At 40.9% G+C, this 22,616-nt stretch overlaps 1 protein-coding gene across 1 annotated transcript in view; it reads right to left on the bottom strand.

Annotated features, from left to right (window-relative positions):
• sh3rf1 (SH3 domain containing ring finger 1) overlaps positions 1-22,616 on the bottom strand; it is a 49,878-nt gene extending 27,262 nt beyond the window's left edge. The window contains exons 1-2 of the mRNA XM_055185431.2: positions 22,276-22,616; positions 19,196-19,755 (exon numbers count right to left, since the gene is read on the bottom strand). Of these exons, the coding sequence (XP_055041406.2) occupies positions 19,196-19,621 (426 nt within the window). The 5' untranslated portion in view covers positions 19,622-19,755; positions 22,276-22,616. The remainder of the gene's footprint in view (positions 1-19,195; positions 19,756-22,275) is intronic.

The following is a 22,616-nucleotide window of genomic DNA, read 5'->3' as shown; positions in this document are numbered from 1 at the left end:
TTCTTATCCCCGCTGTGGGCCTCTCTCACAGGCAGCCGTCAGCAGATTTTCCCACTCTGCTCAGCTAAGTGAAAGAGAAAGAATGAGTGCGAAGAGGAAAGGTACGAAAAACAAGGGATACTGTAAGATTTGGGGATAAGAAGAAATACAAAAGAAGGCAAGAAAGATCAAACTAATGTTAGGGTGGTCAGCGTGCATGAAAAGAAAGGGTGCTAGGGACCGCTTGAACTGGCCCGACATGAAAGAACCACACTGTGGCTTTCATTCGGTCCAAACAAAGCGGTGAAGAGGTGCGTGCGTGTACCCATTTGTTCAGGTTACATGGACCTCAAAAGACTCATTCAAAAAGTAAGGCTAATCGATGCCTCAGAGGCTTTCCAATCTGGAGATTCATCCCGGTCCAAATACTCTCAAACTGGACAGGGGAGATAAACACCTCTCTGGGCTGAATCAGTATCAGCCCGTCTCACTAAAGATCAGAAGAACGTTGCTGGATGAGACTGGATCAGACCTACAAGATATTAGATGCTAATTCAAGACAGCTCAGAGCCCAGAAGACCTGAAATTACTCACTGATGCACAGCTGCTCGTAATATCCATCACTGTAGGGAAAACAACAACAGCTTTATGATGTTAAAACTCTCCCTGATGCAAGAAAGAATCAGATTATAATGTTAACAAGAAAGCTAAAAATACTTTATGCTCATGGGGTCTATATTGCAGGCATACTGATCCATGCCATCTAATTGCCAATTACTACTAATGTGTCATTTAGTCAACTTTTTTTCAGAGCAGTGTACAGTACACATTTATCACTAGGGTGGGAGGGGGGGTGAATATCCCAGGAAAACACATTATATGATCCCTGGGATCGAACTAACAACTTTTGCACTGCCAAAGCAATGCTCTACCACTGAGCTACAGTATTATCTACTTGTTGCAGGAACAATCCGCACGTCACTTGATGGCACAATGATGACAGCTATGTGGGCTTTAATTCTTAAACTTTACACCCCACCACCCATCAGAAAATGACGCATGCCATACTTGAACTGATGATGTCGCCCACATCAGTACTACACACACTTCAACTTCTTGATGACTGTAACTGTTAAACTTTTTTTCTAGATAAAGTTGCCTTCGTTATATTATTTAATTGGGTATATTATTGTTTTATTAGAAAAGGAAATAAATAAGCACAACAAATATTCATTCTACAGAGAGTGATTTTCTCTTCAAAATAATTGAAAAATGAATTAGGGTACTGTAGCTTTAAGACACAAGAGAGATCTTTGGTCTGTACTCGTGCTGAATGACAGGCTGTGTGATAGATAAATAAGTTTGATAAATAAGTTTGCTGGGAATGTAAAGAAGCGTCAAGCTGCATGTTAGAACTGGAGTGAGCCCTCATAGAAAATACGCTTATCTCTGCAAAGGCGGGGGAAGAAATACGAATTTGCACGTCGCACATGAGCAACGGGTTATAAAAATACTCAAACCAAGTAAAAATGGTCTTAAAGGGGCCATGGCACAAAACTTTTTTTAAATGTCAAATAAAACTTTGGTGTCCCCAGAACACATATGTGAAGTTTAAGCTCATAATACCATAAAATAATTTATTATAGCATGTTAACATTGCCACTTTGTAGGTGTGTGCAAAAATGTGCCGTTTTGGGTGTGTCCTTTAAAATGCAAATGAGCTGATGAAATTCAAGCACTGATCACAATGATGGTGGTTTGTTGCAATTAAAACTCAATTGTGCTTTTCTTTGCACTAAATGGCAGTGCTGTGGTTGGATAGTGCAGATTAAGGGGTGGTATTATTATAATAAGAGCTCCTTATGACATCATGAGGAGAGCCAAATTTCAACAACCTATATTTTCATGTGCTTGTAGAGAATGGTTTACCAAAACTAAGTTACTGGGTTGATCTTTTTCACATTTTCTAGGTTCTAGCTCTGGGGACCCAATCATAGCACTTAAACATGGAAAAAGTCAGATTTTCATGCAATGGCCCCTTTAAATAGAAAGATCAGTGCATGAGATTGGCAAATTTAGCGAGTACCAATCGAGTCATTTAATGCGATAATCGACCGATACCGATCATCGGCCGATTGATTGGAGCATCCCTAGTTGAAATACGTTTAACAACAGAACAATAAACAGAATGTATTAAAAGCTGTCCATGTGTTTTATCGCACGATTAAGCTGGCGGTGATGTTTGACGTTGTTTAGAGAAGTAAAATCTGACTGTAATTTGTCACTGCGTGACAGCTAGACATGCCTAATACACCGCTAATGAGAAATGTGTAATTTAACTCTAATGAGCTCTGCCATTCAAAAGCCATCAATCACTATACTCCAGTATAGACAAACATCTCTATACCACTTTGGCTCTAACATGATAGAGAGATTAATTTAACGTCACACCATTATCCTTTTATATTTTGATAAAAACCTTGCATGCATTTAAACCTGTTGTTGGGACTTCTTAACAATATTAGAAATTGGAACTGACTGGCACTTTAAAGCAAGAGTTAACTAGATAAACACAAGCAGATCTGTACATGTAACACAAAAGGATTCTCTAAAAAAGCAGAATATACCCCAGACCTGTGTAGTTTAGTCCAATATCTGGCAACAGTAGACAAGACAGCAGGCCACCTTTCCCACTGAAACTTCAACCTGAACAATCCCCCAACAAACACAACACTGAGTGGAGATGACGGCACTTTATTGGCACAGTTTGTGAGGGCAGCGGCCATACTGTTTTCATTACAGCTACATTAAGTTGGAATTGGCTGCTAATGACTCTGTTTACGGCCACTGGAAAATGACCTGGCCCGTCCCCATCACAGTCCATTGCTAAAAACAGACTCCCACCCGCAGCTCCTGCTGAAACCCTGTACTTCTCACCCCTTTGACTAACGGGCCTCCCTGCAGAAGCTTTAGTGGATAATGACTTTGTAAAGGATGATAGATCAGGTGTAGAGGATGCTGAGTGGGCATTTACAACCGAGGGATGAAATGAATTGAGTCGATCCAAGGCTGAAGACTAAATAACAAAACACCAGGTCTAGCCAGCGAGAGGAAATAGATTTTCGTCCGCGGCAATGATTTTCGTCTGTCACGGACCCAATAAGAAGTAAATGCTGATCGGAGGGCAGTGTGCGCTTAATGAGGAAAAGAAAAAACAGCATTCGGGTTAGATTAAAGGGAGAATAGTTAAAGGGCTAATCAGGTCACGAGCCTGATGTTTGCCGTCTTTTCCATCTGCATCCAACCCTTGACCTTTGAATCCGGGCAGATGAGCAGTCTGCTCCAGTGGCCAAAAGTGAATGTTTCCATGGAAACGTCTGCATGAGTACCGCAGCTCGGAGTGCATAACACTAAAACGAGATTCTAAAGTTTCAAGGATGCCAGAAAATATAAGGCTCACCATACAAACAGTGATATTGAAAACAGTGCTCTTATTTCAGTGACATATTGAAACAATTTATTAGCTTACCATAAAGTAAAAACACTGACCTCACAGACACAAATCGCTTTAGTATGACACTATATTTTGTTTAATTGGCAGAGCAATGTGATATCAGGACAAAAGCCATGGGTTCAACACAGGGATTGCGCATGCATTTTATCAGTCGGTTTGGATAAAAGCATCTGCCAAATGCATCAAATGTAAATCAATGCATGTGTGAGTGTGCCACAAAAATATAAAACAAAAGAAAGCAAAAAGAAATGCAAAAAAACTGTCTGGACCACAGATGTGCACCTGGACCAACATCAGAGATGAACCTGAGCACTTTCTTTTCATCCATTCTCGATGCTTATTTCCCAGACATCTCCTTTTACCTTCATTACTCACATCAACATCCCATCCCGCATCCACCTCATTACGACACGCACCTGTTTCACAAGCACTGACCTCTGCAAAACCTCTGTTTTTCATCTGGCCATTGGGAACCGGACTACACTTTAAGGCCTCTTGGGAACGACAGCCGTTGCAGCTTGATCGAGTCAAGCTGCTTCAGACCGGTGTGCGGAGTCTCATGGGATCTGGAGTCCTTTCATGTGATCAAAGCCGTCCTGCCTAAATGTGTGGGCAAATGAACCATGAAGCAGGCATGTGTAAAGCTAAACTTCGAAGTCAAAGCAGAGCCCTAGTTAAGAGGAGGAAAAAATACTTTTTTCATTCAATAAAACACGGAACATATGGGAGTACAGCAAAAACACTGCTGATGCGGGACGTTTCCTTAAGCTACAGATTAGTCATCAAAAAGAAAATGTTTTAACAGGGAATGGGTCTGAGCGTTACAGAGGAATCATGGGAAGGGAGCATGTGGTTTTCATGAAGGACGAATGTAATTGCTTGTATGCGTTTTTGGAAAATAGAAGCACATTTGTGCTGCCATTTCTTACATGAACGCTCTGAGAGACATGTTTTGTCTTGGAGCCATATGTGTACTTTCTTTCTCGGTCTATGTGTGTACATCTGCCTGTCCTGACTCCTGACCTATTTCGTATGGTAATGGAAGGTGGTTTTAGGTAGATCATACCAGTTCAATCAAAAGAAACATAACTTTACTTTCTCACATCCATAATTCAACCTACAACTTTCCAATAAGGCCAGCATTCAAAATAATTAAAATATGAGAAACAAAATTACAACGGGTCTTTATATTTTTGTTACAGGTACAATTCTACTAAGACTGAGAATTACTTGCATTGTAAGAGCAATGACATGAACAGGGTTCCCACACCTTAGTTAACTTCAAATACAAGGACCTTTCAAGAGCTTTCCAAGTCCAATACCCTCAAAATCAAGGTCTAAATGTGGGGACAGTTACATTGTGTTAACTTTAAAGGTACATTGTTACAGTTCCCTTTTGAGGGAACTCACGCTGAGTCACTGTGGTGGCGCCTCCAAGGCTAAGTGCATTTGAATGTGTATATCAAATTCAACCAATGGTGAGGCTTAACAACAAAGACAGGGTGACGCGGGAGCCAGGAAGTATATCACTATCTGAAATATTGCCAAAGACGGTGTTACAGGGACGCAGGAAGTATGGCAAGGTACCCGCAACATCTCGTTCCCTTCTCAGGGAACAACAGTTACATACGTAACCAGAGACATTTTCCTGTGCAAAAAAGCATTTTGGTATGAATCAACATTCGCATACAGAAGATATAAGCATTTAAAGCGAACAGTTTAGCAGGTGTGCTAAAAAGTCTAGAATTTTTATGATATTATCCTACACTACACAGGGAATAATATAGATTTTTTTCCAGAAAACTTCTTGAATAAAATAGATTCAAGCACTTTCAATAACCTGTATCTATGTATGTATATTTTTTTTAAAACTTCCCAGGGCCTTGAACCCCCCCCCCCAGAACTTTCAAGGATTTCAAGGACCCGTGGGAACCCTGACGAAAGTTTTGTGGCCGGTAAGGAATATGTTCGGCAGGTAAATTTGAACAATTCAACCACTATTTGCATATGTGGCAAAAATTATTTCTGAACCCTGTCAACTACGCCACATCACAATTTGATGTAAACATGCATACGTGATCTTCAAGCTGTATCCTCTTGCTTTTGTCTCGTCCTCTGCTTCAACACACACGTTCTTCTCTACTTGGCTGAAAACATTTCTGGTATTTTTGCTCTCTCTCTCTCCATATTCCAAAACAGCACAGAGTTGTTATAAATGTAGAAATAATGATGGAGGAAGCCGTGTGCTTGAAAGCCTGTGAAAGACATGAAGAACAGCTACTGTCTATGTGTCTGCACATTTTTGACACCGACTGAATGCAAAAGAAGGAAAGTGAGAGAGAGGCAATTAGCATTAGTGTTTTCTTCTCCGCAATCTCTCTCCTTTCAATATTCGAGATGTTTTGCTATCAGTCCCTTTCTCCTACTCCCACCCTGCTGTCAGATCCATTCATTTGACCTCTCCTCCTCTTCATACAGATTTCCTTCAGAGACTTAAACCTCCTCCATCTCGCACACATATGTCAAAACTCAAACTTCACTGTCAATGCACACGAAACCCAGAATGAAATACTGAGTTCTGCTTGCAGGATGACGAAACAAATAAAGCTTTGCTTAGTGATGAAGGAAAAATGCAAATCTTTTCATCACTTATTCACCCCCATTTATTTTCAAACCTGTAGTAGGACTATCTTCTGCAAAAAAGTTGATAATTTAGCTGTTGGATAACTTTGCCCTAATTCTTCCCCAATGTAAATCAGGGTTAGAAAACAATTAACAAATTTTCATTTTTGAGTGAACTATTCCGAAACAAAAAAGTTTTTAATTCCAACAAACAAGCCTTGACAAATATGAATAGCACCAATAGCCATCTGTTAACATTAAACTGTTGGAAGTTTAAGCAAAGAAGAGTTATTTTACGACTTATATTTTATCACTCTTCAATAGACATGATACTTCCATATTTGGAATTTAGCTTCTGATTAAGTAAATCTGTGGGGTTGTTACCATGGTGACAGGAAAATTCTTATGTCTTCAGACTGGAGTTGTTTAGAGTTTAGAGGGGAGGAGCCGGTCAGATCAACGCTAATAAGGTTGCTGTATTAAAGTGCTAAACACACTCCTGCACTTTAGTGCGGACAACCAACACTGAGGTCGTTCCAAACCGAGTTTCCCAAGTCTGATTAGCACTGTGTTTGTGTTTCAGAGGCAATTCATGCTGTTGCATGCCCACACACATATCGTTCCCTCTAATCCACTTCATAGTGTTAGAGTTACTGAACAGACACTTAATCACAGTCCATCATCTGTGGTTGAGAGATTGAGAGATTAAAAGAGAGAGAGAGAGAGAGAGAGAGAGAGAGAGAGAGAGAGAGAGAGAGAGACGAGAGAGCGAGAGAGAGAAAAACAGAAGACAGATGCAAAGACGGAGAGACCCAAAGAAAGATGAACAGACACAAAGACAAATAAACAGATGGAAAGACAGACAACAGAAATATGGAAAGACAGACAACAGAAAGATGGAAAGACAGAGAGCAGACAGATGAACAGACAGAAAGACGGACATATGGATGGAAAAAGAACAAGGAAGGACAGAAGAACAAAAAAATTAAGAATAGACTAAGACAGACAGACAAAAAACAAAGGAAGAAGGGAAGGAAGGAAGGAAGGAAGGAAGGAAGAAACGATGGACAGAAGAGACCGACAGAAGAACAAAAAAATTAAGAATAGACAAAGACAGGCAGACAGACAAAAGGAATGAATGACAGAAGGAGGGAAGGAAGGCAAGAAAGAAGGAAAAAAGAAAGAAGGAAAGAAAGAAAAGGACAGAAGATACAGACAAAAGACAGACAAAAGAAAGGAAGAAGGGAAGGAAGGACAGAGGAGACCGACAGAACAACAATAAAAAAAATGGAAGGAAGGAAGGAAGGAAGGAATGCCGGAAGAAAGGAAGAAGGGAAGGAAGAAAGAAGGGAAGGAAGGAAGGAAGACAGGAAGGAAAACGACAGAAGAAAAAAAATGAAGAATAGTCAAAGACAGAGACAGACAGACAGACAAACCAAAAAAAGAAATAAAGAGGAGAAGGAATGAATGCCGGAAGGAAGAAAGGAAGGAATGCCGGAAGGAAGGAAGGAAGGAATGAATGCCGGAAGGAAGGAAGGAAGGAAGGAAGGAAGGAAGGAAGGAAGGAAGGAATGCCGGAAGGAGTGAAGGAAGGAAGGAATGCCGGAAGGAAGGAAGGAATGCCAGAACTAAGGAATGAATGCCGGAAGGAATGAATGCCGGAAGGAAGGAAAACGACAGAAGAGACAGACAGAAGAAAAAAAATGAAGAATTGTCAAAGACAAACAGACAAAACAGAAGGGAAGGAATGAATGACAGAAGGAAGGAAGGAAGGAAGGAAGGAAGGAAGGAAGAAAGAAAGAAAGGAAGGAAGGAAGGAAAAGGACAGAAGAGACAGACAGACAGACAGACAGACAGACAAAAGACCGAAAAAAGGAAGGAATGAATGACAGAAGTAAGAAAGGAAGGAAGGAAGGAAGGAAGGAAAGAAAAGAACAGAAGAGAAAGAGAGACAGACAAAAGACAGAAAAAAGAAAGGAAGACAAGAAAAAAGGATGGACAGAAAAGACAGAAAGAACAACAATGAAGAAGAGACAAAGACAAACAGACAGACAAAAGACAGAAAAAAGAAAGGAAAAAGGGAAGGAAGGAAAAACAGAAAGGAAATTAAGAAAGCAAGAAAGAAAGCAAGCAAGAAAGAAAGGACAGACAGAAGGAAAGGACAGACAGACATTAGAGACAGACAGAATAACAAAAAATGAAGAATAGACAAAGACAGACAGACAAGACAGAAAAAAGAAGGAAAAAGGGATGTGAGGGAGGGGGTGGGAAGGAAGGAAAGATGGAGGGATATGAAGTAAAGAAGGCGGGGCGGAGGGACGGGAAGGAAAGAAGGAAGGACGAAAGGTCAGATAAAAGAAAGACATAATGAAAGGATAGAAGAAAGAAGACAGTGTAATTGAAGCAGAAGGGAAATCAGAGAGACGTCACTCAGGAGACACATGCAGATTAACTGAGATCTGTTGCCCCCTGAGGCTCAAAGCAAAACTCTTCAGTTACACACTTCACAACAGCTCAAGTTATGTGCACAGAGGGGGTGCGTGAGACAAAGCAATGCAAGAAAAGACATCTGGAGAAAAAAACACACAAATGATCTCACTAAAACAACCCGTGTTTGCCCGGTGAATCATACGAATGATGTTCAACCGCATCCCAACCACCAGTTTCTTTAAGGAACTCCTCAAATCTCCAAAAGCCAAAGCACAAAAGAGCGGTGCGCCTGTGTCACACACAGAGGGAGATGAAGCAGTGTATGCTGTTTTAACATTCATTTCTTTACTTTTGCTTTATTCGCTTTATTATTAATTGCATTATTATGCTTTTTTATTTACTAAACAGAGATACAAATCACAAAAGAACTCATTCAATGTAAATCCAAAACTTTTTATTATTAAAACTCTTACAATTTATCTGAAAGTACAACGAGGAGTACAATGGAAATGTTTCATGGTTTTTGGACACCCAAAAACTCTCAATTATATGCAGCTTTTTCTTTTAGGTATAGGGTGAAAGGTCAAAAGAAAACAAAAACCCCATCGATCAGCATTAGGTAGAAGAACTGTCAATCACACAAGCTCACCAATCGGCATAAAGGCTGAGGGAGCATCTTCATCACTAGAAATGATATTTATAGCCCAATTAAAAAGCAGCACTCGTCCTAGATAGAAAAAACAGACACACAACCTCTGTGATCAAGCGAATGAAGTGTTTGAGCTAAAAGCGTCTTGTCTGATTACAGTAATAAGACCACACACAGCCTCAGAGTTAGTTATAGCTGTGTGTGTGTTTGTGTGTGTGTGGTTTACTCCAGCTGGGCCATCACAGGTGTGACAGATCTGCTACAACAAAACACCAATGAAAATATTAAAAACACACAAACACAGCTGTCAAGAAGAGCTCAGGTGTTTTAAAACATGCCACCCATCTCACACACACACAAACGCAGAGTGACGTGACGTGGTGATATATGGATTGGTTAACATTTATTAATTGTTGAAAAATGACCAGATGTGACTCTGCTGGGTAAGCGCACGTGGTACCAATGAAAGCATTTGTGTGCGTGTGTGTGCAGCAGATGTTAATGTTGCCAAATGAAATATTCAAGCTTTTATCAGTCACACACGCACGTCGACGCACCACACGAGTAAAACATTTACAAGTGATGCAAACACACGCTTTCCAAGCAAACCAGAGACGGATGTTGGAACTGAATCTGTAATTAGTCGCGCTTGAGACTAAATGATGTGATAAATACCTGAGACAGAGGATACTTTAAACACACACAGGCACGCATGAATACACCCTTCCCCAAGGGCCCACCGGTGCTCTCGACCAAACATTGAGCCGGTCACCATGGTTACGCTTTTAACACCTGATTAGGTCTTTTGATCCTAGCCCTGAAATGATGTAACCTCAGGGTAGAGAAATGGACCGTCACACCCTACAGAAGCAGAGTATACATAAACACGTCTAAATCACAACAAACCCAAACACCTGCTTGTGCGAGCACGCAAACACACAATGCAGCCAGACATGTGTCATTTATTCTGAGGGAACAAATAGGCACATAGGTATAAACTAGGGTTATGCTAGATTACATCTTTTCAAACTTAAATAGTGTGATCCAATCTGTTTTGGTTGTTTAGGTGGGGAGTAGGGATGCAGCAAATGTTTAGCAACTGAACTATTCGGCTAAAAATAGCAAAAAAGTATTTTCTTACACTTTAAAATGCTTCGCAACTGCTGTTTAGAGGTCTCCTCAAATCCAAAGAAATGTACCCGACCCAAAATGACCCGTTTTATAGCAGTGTATTATCAAAACGACACTGAGCTACGCTACTGTGTAAAATGTGTACTATATAATATACGCAATCTTAAAGAGCACCTATTGTCCGATTCACGTTTTTACATTTCCCCTTTGTAAGTGTTTATCAGGACATGTTAACGATATGCTAATGGTACAAACCCCAAAGTAAACGATGACGCAAGTTATCGTCTCCGACGTAAATCTCTTTTCTTGGACTACAACAAACACACAGATTGATTTACTTCCTGGGATTGGTGATGTAGTAAAGTCCGCCATTATCATAATTCCTCCAGCTTCGGACTCACAGTCTGTAAATTAACTCCTGTTAGCATTGCATTGTGACCGAATATTTCAAACTTGGTAAGGAGTATCACATTTCCGGCTGACGTCAGAGGTATTCAGGCCAATCAAACTGAAGTTACTGAACCAATCATATTTTTATTAATACAAGTACATATGCATATTCATTTATATAATACTTATAGAAGTCGTTTTTTTAGTAGTCCTCGACCAATCTGACTCCTTCACGCGACTGACTGTCACTGCCTGCACTTTCAACTGTTCTCGCGGCTGCTGTAACTTTCACTCTCTTAATCTACTCTATAAATCAAAAAGAGGACAAAAAGCTCATATTGTCGTTGTGCATATAGACGAATTAGATAAATTAATAGAAACAATACAACTTTAAATTCACAATTGAGCTAGGTTGTGGAGCCTCGACACCAGCGGAGGTTTTAACTGCGGCCAGCACTCCCGTGCCGTATCAGTGCATATATCAGTGCATGCGCGCCTACAGCTTATATAAAATACAAAGATGCTGCAGCCAATGAGCAGCCGGCAGGGGCTGGCTGCAGGATGACTCAAACTCCTCGCTCATGTTTTATCAGATAATAACTAAAATTTTGATTCAGTATAATTTTCGGGACAATTAGAGCAGATTTCGGGATTCGGGACAGCAGCTTAGATTTCGGGACTGTCCCGAATTTTTCGGGACGTCTGGTCACCCTACATTATTGTTCAGTAAAACATTTTCGCCCAAACACCGGATTTTTTTTGCTATTTTCGGCCAAATAGTATCTGTTGGTTCACCCCTAGTGGGGAGGGTCACCCATAGATACACTAGGGGTTCTAAGCATGCGTCAAAACCGCTGCCATCTTGGAATAGGGGTCTTGTCATAGGAAGTATCTAGGTAATGCTGCAATCTCCGCCTGTACTTTGAATTCATGGACGATTCCGGACTTTTGTGCTGCGTATGGATGTTAGGCCTACTAGCACTATGCATTATAGTTAGAAAAAGTAGTTTTTCATAATATCAAAATTTTAATTTTTTTCTGGGCTCAATGCTAAATACATGTCTGACTGTTGAAACGAACCAAAAGAAAACCAAGAAAATCGCATTCATGACGGTTAATTTTTTTCCGTTACACCATTGCCTACAATGACGCTGATGCAGGGCTCCCCCGTTTCAAGATGGCGGCTCTATTTGATGCATTCGGTCCAATGAACTGTACATATCTATGAGGGTCACCTACATAAAATGTGTTCAATGTAGTTGAATTTAACAGAATATAAAAAACTTGAAAAAAATTCAAATGTTGTACTGCTTTAAATTTTAAGTTGAAAACCATAACTTTTTTGGTAAAAATGTTTGTAAGTTTACCAAAAAATTCTGTACCGTATCCTTACCACTGTTGCCAGATTGGGCGGTTTTTATTTGATTGCGCGTGCAAAAATCGAGGGTAAAATACAGGTATATTATTAATTATAATATAAATAGATATAAATAGTTAAAGACAATTTTGAATTTGTTATTAACGATTATCCTGATTATCCTGAAACAATGTAAATATACGCTGTAAATATACACTAAAAGTGTATTTTGTGTGTGTGCGAGGGGGCATAACTTAGTTGTGAATGTGAACAAGTTATGTTGTCATTTTGCTATTGTGGTTCTGTAGCTGCTGGTATTTAATCACTAGCTATATGGTGCATCAACTGTGGAAGTTAAAATAACTAAATGCTAATTAAATTGAATCAAAATGTTGATTTAAATATTCTGGGAGTTTTTTGTGCATTTGGGCGGGTTTTGGACCGTTTTTGGGCTGGAAACCATCAACTCTATATGGCAACACTGCTACTTACTCAGAATGGCAATGGTAAGATTCTGTAAAGGGGATGAATTTCAAAACGCAACTTTACCAAGCAAACTAATTGACTAATGCTGTCATCATGCTAATCATCCTAAACCAAACCTAAGCACAACAAGAAAGCACAGTATAATGGGACAAAATCAGCTTAGAGCACAGATCAGCTACATTTATTTACTGCATTACTACCCACACACACACAAATACAAACCATCTGAAAGCCTGTGGGAAACATTATGCAGCTGAAAATGACTTCCTGCTATCAGCTGAGAGAGAAATAAGGGAATTAGGAAAGACGAAAAGGCAGAGAATGAGAAAATGGAAGCAAAGGAGTAATGTGCAATAAAAAAAAAGTGGGGGAGTGAAGGGAAATTAGCTGATACACTGGCAGCGAACCCAGCAGGAAAGCCGAGGGAAAGATAGACACAAAACAAGGAAAGAGAGGATCTGTGAGCAGCAGTCAGATCCATAACTACAGGCTTGCCTACAGGGTACTAGCCTTAATGAAGGGGTTACGTGACGCAGACGCGGGTCAGCCAGAGGTTTCTGCGGCAACCATGATATCATCAAAAAGAGCCAGTATGAGTCAATGCGGCCCACTCGGCCACAGGGCTGCGGAGGGGCGGGGTCAAAGGAATCTCACCAAAACCTTTAATACGTGCCAGGACACAATAAACAACATTCCTTGTTCCTTGCATAAAACACCAAGTACCGCCAAAGAGACACAAAGCAGGGAGCGCAAGCAAACATGCTGCTAAGAGGAGCCAGGGGAAGAAGCTAAGCTTCACACATCAAACAAGTGGCCCGCAGAGTTTAGATTTGAGGGCTTTTGGGGTTTGGGGAGGTTTCCGCTATGGAGGTCAGTCTCACGAACACTCTCACTGATGGACAACCACTTGGGCTTTCGAGTTAACAGACCGGGTGTGTGGGTGTGTGATGGGGTACAAGGTTAAAAACAAGTGCCTATGCTGTAACTTTTAGCATGTATAGAGACCAGGCCGACATCTTTTAGCACTACAAGCCTCATGTTTCAAGCCAATTTTTGTTGCGCTCAGTCTAGCCATTATTAAATGCAACAATGTATCCTGTGAGAACAGCAATGTTCAAAAACACACGGCATGACAAAGGCGGCGGTTACTTCTACGAGATCAAACAATCAAACAGCTTTTTTTGGCCAAAAACCACCAACTTAGACAGGAAGGAAACTGTCTGACCAACATCTGAAGTCAATGACCACAGTAAAGTTTTACACGACATTCAAAACCGGAAAATCTGAAATCGCATAGCCTTGAGAGCAAAACTAAATATACAGTGATCAAGGACATAATAAGTATTGTGCTTCAAAGAAATATTCTTTTAGATTTCCATGATGCTATAAACAGCAAACATTTTTTTCTACTTAATTTCAATTATTTCTGACAAGGCAATAAACCCCTGTACATCAGCCAATCAGATCTAAATTGGATGCTTATGGCATTTTTGTGGATATATGGCATCAGATGGCCCGTGAATGCCGTAGGGTTGTGGCAACCTAAGCATCAGCCCACATGGCCATTAAACCAAGCACCCGTTCATCAATTAAATGCAAGTACTAATCCGTTCGGCTTCTCATAACAAGATATTAAGAGTGAAAATGTGCGCTCTAGGCTAACAACACAGCTGCGAACGCTTTCTCCCAGCCAGATATGGAGATTGATTACATCACCGGCACAACCAAAGCACCTTTAGAATCTGATTAAATATTAATATTTTTCTGAGTGCGTGTATGAGGAAGATCAAAGAGTAACTCTGAATTACATTAACCATCTCCCTGCCTCCTGCTCTACTTCTGACCCCACGCTCACGACCTCTCACACCTGACCTACGACCCCACGCGCCATTCCTCTTTGTTCATCTGTGACGCCCGGCTGACACGCTGGCCGTTAAAAGGAATGTCACGTCATCTCAGGGTGGAAGAAGAAAGTGATGAGGTTAAACCATCATTACGTTGGTGTGCAGTATACATCACGAAGGGACTGAGGAACCAACGTTTCCTACATTCAACACAAACAAATTCCGCCCCAAACCCCCACTAAATGCAAGTTAAAGTATTTTAAACTATTTTAAAAGAGTGCCAGATGGTAATTCAATAAACGCTGTCGGATTCAGCAAGTTTATTCAGTGAAGGACTCATCAGACTACCTCAAACCAATTACCCCTGTGTTTGCCAGTCTTTGTAAGATCTATAAGAGTCATCCATCCCCAAATAAAAACACTGAAAAGCTGAAAATCGTGAGACAGATCTCCATTCATTCCATCTAATAACCAAGTCAATGAACACTGTGCTTCTGCTACACACACGGCCAAACGCTGTGCAAAACCACAGTTGGCTGAACACAAGTCTTGTCTAAAACTCGCACAAAAGGTGAACCCTGGGCGACATTCAGTTAGTCATTCACAAACGCACGTGCACACAGACGCACAATACAACTCCTTGTGATTAGTCAGCAAGAGCTCTGCTGAGTTGTTTCAGTCAAGTGGCTGTGGAGCTCTGCGGTAGGGAGAGTCACCATCCACAGCTGACATTTGGCCCCTTAAATCATCAGAGTGTCTTTCTGACGCCTTCTCTCTTTCCAGTTGATTCTCCCCTCCATGTTTCTCTGCTTTTCTATGGCATTGTTCATCTCTTTCTCACCTATTTACATCTAAAAGACTGCTGTAAGAGTTCGTATCCCCCCGCAGCGTATAGTGTTGGCTGCGTCACTGCCCGGAGACTGTCAGATCAGAGGTGGGTGCAAACAATAAGCTGTTGTGCATCTGTCTCCTCGACCACTCCTCCTGCTATTCTTCACCTCTGATAGAAATCGGAGGGAAAAGGGAGATAGACAGAGAGTTAGACAGTGAGATAGAGAGAGGGAGAGAGAGGTACTCGCCTGCTGGACTCATGGAAAGATCAAAGTACATGTCGATACCCATTTTTCAGCAGCTCAAAGAATCCACCTGCAAGTCCCCACGCCCCACCTCTATCACCCTCACATCTTGCTCTTAGAAACACTTGAACCCCTTTGGATGAGGTCCAGTTGGCTTCAGATACCACGGCCAAAGCCCATTTGCGGTCCGTTTGATGAGTTTTGATTCAGTCGGATTGGCCGGCCTTTACATAACTACCAAAAGTCAGGGTGCGTGTTTTATCGGTATGCTGGGAAACAAAATGTCCGTTTGCTTGACAACAATTGTACTGAAAACAACTGGATTTCCGTTGAATTTTGAAAAATTTCACGTACACGCCTCAACAACATCATCAAAATTATAACAGTTCACACAGATCCACAAATGACTTTATGACTTAAAACGCTGTATTATCAGAGCTCAACAATAAGGAAAGTCTGATGGCCTGGAGCCAGCGTGAACAATGCTCAGGCCAGTTGATAGCACTGTAACTTGTCCGATTGGGCCAGTGCTGCATCATTACAAAAGTTTATCATGTACGAGTGTTTTAGGCCCTTAGCTTGACAGTAACAAGCACAGGTAACACACAGTATCAGATTTGGATCGGTGCTGTTAGTAATGGCGCTTTTCCATCGCATAGTACCCCACGGTTTGGTTTAGGTCAGGTCGGGTCAGCTCACCTCACATTGGCTTGGTTAGCTTTTCCATCAAGTTTAGTAACACTTCGCAGTGGGAGGAATTATAGGCGTGACGTTATTTTTGCGCTGCCTACTGCTGTGACATCATACAAGTGAGAGCGTCATTGTATATTTACATGCATTTATTTATTTCTCAGTCTGCCACACCACCACAAATAGATTTTGCACATCACGTTTATCACTACCTTTGTCTCACATGACAGTTTCTTTATAAACACCTGTGGCGTCAGTTGACACACTCCGCTGAGCCTCATTTAAGCATATAAGTGAACGTGCGCATTGCAAATGTGCCGCCACAAACTGCAAGTCTGGAAAAAATAGTGTTACTGATTCTCAAGTTGTGGATGTTTTTCATCGCTAAAATTAAGTTTGGGAACTTACAGCAAAGTACAGATGACAACAGGTTTACTCAAGACAGTGCAAGCTAGCATGAAGGTAAAGCTAATCTTTTACATTATAGCGATGACACTGGTAGTGACGATTCTCTTAGACCAATCAGTGAACTACAGTGTTTTCGCGTCACGTTTTGGTATCAGCTCGGGTCGCTTGGAACCCCGACCAAGGTGGTACTAAAAAAGTATCGGGTACCACGTACTGCACCCAGTGGAAAAGCTCCCAAAAGTAAGCCGACCTGACCCAAACCACACCGTAGGGCCCTATGCAATGAAAAAGCGTCATAGATCCCAAGTATCAGATCGGCACATCCCTACTTTTTTGTGGTGGGGCCAGTGAACTATGGCTATAGATAAGACATTATCGATCTGAAATCACTGTTAGTTTGAGTTGTTTATAACAAGCATTTAACAAACCAACACTTGTCAAATATAATCATTACAAATATTCTTTATAATCATGAAAATACCTGTAAATGTTTAAAAGAACAGCAATATAAATGTGCTTACACATTTCCTGGGGCTGCGTATTTAATGTTTCTTCTTCTGCAGCACATATTGACTTTCTGCACAAGAGCGCCCTCGAGCTTTTGGATGTAGCTGCATTTCATCGTAATTCATTCATTGAGAAAACGCACATTTACACGATTAAACGGTACAGCCCGTCCAAATTTTATAAACTTAGCGTTAATAAACTCAGTATCTTGAGTAGTACAAACACACATCAAAACACAGTTACATGTAAACAAACAGACAGAATGCATAAAAAGTTTCCTGTTTTTGGTTGAAAACTTTGTGTAAACATGGCTAAATTTGTTTATTTGCAAGAATCTTACATTGGCTACAAACACATTTTGTTTAACACCATGTTTTGTTGAACACTACAAAACGTTGTTTATTATGTCCTGGCACCTTTACTTGAATCACACAAGATCAAACCAAGGATAAAACACCATACAGGCCGGTCAAAGACGATTATAAGTAACACTGCTTTTCAAGTTCACAGATACTTAATCTGCCACAAAACATAAAACATGACAACCAAGATCTCAGGGGTGTGCATGTCGACTTCTGTGTATCTTTTAACCAAAGAGGAATTCTTAGGCTTTGCACAAGTTGGCATCTGTGCACGAGTGTGTTTCTCGTGTGTATCCAAAGCAGCGCATATCGTGTGTCAAACTTAACAAAACCCTCCTAAAGACCTAAATAACAGACCTGCCAATCAAACAGCTCTCTGTTATCATGTTGTCTCAGATGCATTCCTGGTCCTTGCATCACCTTTGAATCACAGACTCTGTTTGAAGCTACAACTGTCGCACAAAGGACTTTCTGCTAGAAGCAAGACTGTTTACGGCACCTCGGATACACCTTTGAATAGGCTGCCGCATGAATGCACAACGGGTACAAAGAAAGAATAGATAAGATCGCTGCTGCATTTCTGCGGGACAGAAATAAAATGTGTTTTTTAATAGAGATTTTAATCTCGGTGTCCTGATCAACCTTAAGGGACATTAATTTACTGGATGTTAAAGAGGCCTAAACCTAATGTTCCTAAAGCGTGATATTCACAATGATAAGGTAATTTAAAGAACTTGTTTGATAAAAGATTGACTATCTTTCAAACTTTGTTAGAAATGTAGGATAATCCACCTGTCATTAAGCAGCACATGTTTACAAACAACAAAAGAAATATGGATATTAAAGAGATTATAGACCGGAGACGACTTGCTTAGAGCGACATATCCCATCATGCTGTGGGTGGAGGCCTCTTTCTGTCCCAGAAGTCTTTGTGGGAGAGATGCCAGAGGGCTTTATTGTAGGGACACCTGTGTTTTGTTACCATACTAAACCAAAAGGTGATCCAAAACAGACAATCACAAAACTGCTGCTATGACAACTATGCAGGTCCACTGAGACACTTTGTCTGAAAGTTATATGGAAGAAACTCCCTCGGATGCAGGCACAAAGTTAAATGCATCAACAAACACAACAGTGTCTCCAAAATGGTAGCTTAAAAGAATAAAAACGTCCACAATAACACATACACAGAATAAAAAAAAAATGCAGTGTAATAGGCAGTTAATGCGGCTTTTTCTCAGCAGGGAAGGAGGCTTACCTCTGCTTCTTCAGTTGCGAAACAATGAATTGAGCTAATAAGATTCTCAACTAGTATACAAACTACACAAAAACCCACACACATTACATCCACACTATTCTTATATAAGAGAAAAGTTGTCTTCTCTAAACTTTTAGAAACAGTCCACACTGCATTAACTTCACTAGATTATGTGATAAAAAAACTGGATATTGATTTACAGCTCATTATCCAGAATGATGACACAGATGGGACAGAGAAAAAGAGAGATTGAGGGAGTGTGTCCCCAAGGTCTGCTTCATTCTGATAGTGCTGCACCACCCATGACCAGATGGGGTGAGACCAGACGGGGTGAGGCCAGACAGGCAGTCTACCATCTGACTAACATGCTAATAATCCATTGAATCACTATATTTGAGTGTTTTTGCTACTAAAAAGAGAAATGATTTTGCATTCGCCAACACTTGTCTGATGTTAAATTAGTCAACAAGCTTGAGTGCTTTTTAAACTCACCCTCACTGGAGTAGTTTTGGCCTGAGCTCTTTGAGACGGCGTCCCCGTGGGACCTTGATCTCTCTGGCCTCCTCCCGAGGCCTGTCCCCGGACTGCCGCTCCAGCTGATCCATTAGTACTCGCCGAGTGCACACTTCCCGTCCTCCTCGGCCTCTGCTTGATCCCGTCCAGCAGCCGTACCAGGAGGATGTTGCTCGGCAACTCATCCACCCCACTCTCCACCAGCGTGCGGCATTCCGGGCAGCGCAGTTCTCCACGTGACCCCACAATTCCAAGCAGGCAGCGACGGCAAAATGTATGTTGGCACGGTAACACCTTCGCCGTGGCGTCTAGCCGCTCCAAGCATACCGGGCACTCCAACAGGTCGAGGAGCGCAGACTCGTCCATTTTCACACTAGCACAATCTTTCTCAGTGTGGTCGTTCATTCAATCAGTTTTGTACATTTGAAGAGATAAGGGCATGATGTGGGTGCGCAGATAAGAGGGTGTTTGGAGGAAAAGTCTGATACAGCAATCACGTCACTCCCATGCCGCAGTCATGGTGATGTCTTTACCATTCACTTTAAAAAGCCAAAAAAATTAATTATAAAGCTACTCTCCAATACATTAGCCCTATATCACATTTCACAACAATGGAAAGCTGTTTACACCTCGTGTTATAATGCGTTTTGGGTTATCCGACCACAAGTGGTCAGGTGAGCAAATGGACATTTAACACCTGGTAGTAAATGTGTCTCCGGTGACCACCGGTGTGAATTTCAAGGGAGGGTCTCTGTTTTCTGGACTACATAGTAAACGAATAGGAGGATCGTATAGGAGACTGTGCTTAAATTCAATATGCTTTAGCTTTATAGACGGTTTCAGCAGTAACAACATAAACAAGGGGCTGTCGTGGTCCGCACATAACTTCCGGTAAACTCCGCTAAGAATAAATAACAACAAAGTTCTTAAAACGTAGTTAATTTATATAACAAGCAAAAAAACACAGGGCTCCAGACTGCCACCAAATGGTGGCATTTTGCCACCAAAATTTGAGAGTGTGCCACTGGTTTTTACATCCAGTCGCACATGTGCGACCAGTAAATTTGACCTTTTTTTGTGATGTGATACTGAATTTGAAAACAGCACATTGGACTTACTGCATCTATCATTAAAGTATGTATTAGTAATACAGTGAAAATTTGTAGAAATGTGAATATTTGGTTAGCATGTTGATTTATGGTGTGTGCCCCTAAATTGTCTGGTTGCGCCCCTAAAATTTTCAGTTGGAGGCCACTGTGCTCCTAGTGAATAAAGTTAGTCTGGAGCCCTGAACCAACACATAGATTACCGTGTTGTTGATGAGACCGTCTATACTTTGATCACAAAAGCAATAAACAACTAAAATTTAGCGAGTGCAGTAGGCTACCTCCTTTATAACATTTGTATTACCATTATTTTACTATAAATGTCATGGTTACACTACGGTTACTGTACTGTAGCAAGACCACGATCAATTTGTGGTTACTATGGTTTTACAACAAACACCAAAGGTGTACCATGGTTACTAAACCATTGTTAACTTTCCTTAGGAATCAATTATATGAACTTGATTGTGTCAATGCACATTGAAATCAGACATGCTGAAGATCTGTGCATGTGAATATGTGCGGTTTATATTATATATATCTTGTTAAAAGCTCCTATTAAGGGGCAAACTTTTGTTCATTGAAAATGAAAAGGCGGTAGGCGAGGCATCATGATGAATTAGCGTTTTTAATGTACTCGCGTGCGTTTTTAAACGCATCCGTATGAGCACGTTCAAAGCCATTAAAATCTGTTAAATCTGATTTTAGCGCATGCGATTGGATCACAAACAGACACATCACAGATGTAAACGAAGCTTAGCGAGGATGTGTCCAAACAATGACATCTCTTATGAAAATTAACCATGATTTCATAGTAAAGATTGCTATTTGGCGATGAGCATCGTTTGTATAAACTATAATTACTATAGTATGGTGAGACTTCATTATAAATAGCAAAGTTAAACTATGGTTACTGTAGTAAAACCCTGGATAATTTTCGTAAGTTATAAAAAACGGACTTCTACATTTCCACAACAGCTCAACTGGTCTAAAGCACAGCAAACATGGCAAAAACAGCAAAGAACGAGGATGTGGTGCTCGCGCCTGTCCCGTGCCTCATCGAGCTCATCTCAACCCCCTTTCATAAATTAACCATAGTTTTATTCTATACATTTATTTTTTGTTTTGTTAAACATTTTCTAGTTAAACCACAAATTAGCCATTGTATCACTACAGGAACCGTAGTTTAATCATGGTATGTGTGGTAAAATATGATAATACAAAAGGTAATCAATCCTACCAAAACCACACTTTTAGCTATAATAAAGTGCTAAATGTTCCTAAGGTACCCGTTATCCTTATTAATACATAAACATGACCCCATTTAAATGACTCATTGAGAAACACTATTCAATAAACAGAGACCAACTGCAATTGAAACAGCAGGATACTGGCTTCCTGCAATACACTTGCTCCATTATACAGACAGAAAGGAGGTTTTAATATAGAAAAAGTCGTCTTTGTATGCAGCATTAAGTCTTTTATTCTGGGCTGTGCAGTTTACATCCACTAAACAATTAAGCCTGTAAAGCAAACACTCAACCTCGCCCTCTTTATCGTAAAGTCCTGAATAAAAACAATAACCTTGCGTGTAATAACTACAAAGCCAACAGTGGCTACGTTGTTTTCGAGCGGCGTTACAAATGTGTCGACTCTGAGCAGAGAAAGCCTGTTTTAATAAACCCTGAAACTAAATAACGCATCGAAATGTTATGTGACAAAGTAGGGGATAAGGCGTTTGCAAACCAAAGTGTTACAAAAGTACTGCGTGTGATTTGCCTTCAGTGTCACGGCAAACAGTACGCGACAGACGCTTTCACGGACACGTTTGTCCAGCTGAATAGATCGCGCACACGTTGGTTGGATTCCCACGTAACTTTACAAACTTTTTCCGCAGTGTGAATTGAATTAAACATGTCAATACAAAGCTTGTGAGAGCAAACGTAACGCTACCTTTAAAAAGGGCCCCTTCTCACCCCTCCTCTTCTTCCAGAACAGTTTCTTTCCCGAGTTCCTCAAACTAGGGAATTCGTCTTGGAAAAGGGTTCCTGAAATCTCGATCGCCCGGTCGGACACAAGTTTATATGTTAAGATCGGTTTAACAAAGCAAGGACTGGGTCAGCCCTCTTCAGCTGTTGAGTCGAAACAGTATACGACTCGAGTCCAAGAGATTCGGGTAGATTAAAATGTGAAGAAAAAGAAAAACAGGAGAAGCGAGTTCCTGCGTCCGAGCGCCATGACGAGCGGCGTTGATACTGTGTGACGCGGTACTAGCATAGGCAGTCGGGACTCGG

Source organism: Misgurnus anguillicaudatus, chromosome 18 (genome assembly GCF_027580225.2).
Source record: "Misgurnus anguillicaudatus chromosome 18, ASM2758022v2, whole genome shotgun sequence".
Taxonomy (NCBI): domain Eukaryota; kingdom Metazoa; phylum Chordata; class Actinopteri; order Cypriniformes; family Cobitidae; genus Misgurnus; species Misgurnus anguillicaudatus.
Note: the sequence above shows the minus strand (reverse complement) of the source record. Positions and strands in the feature narration are given on the sequence as shown.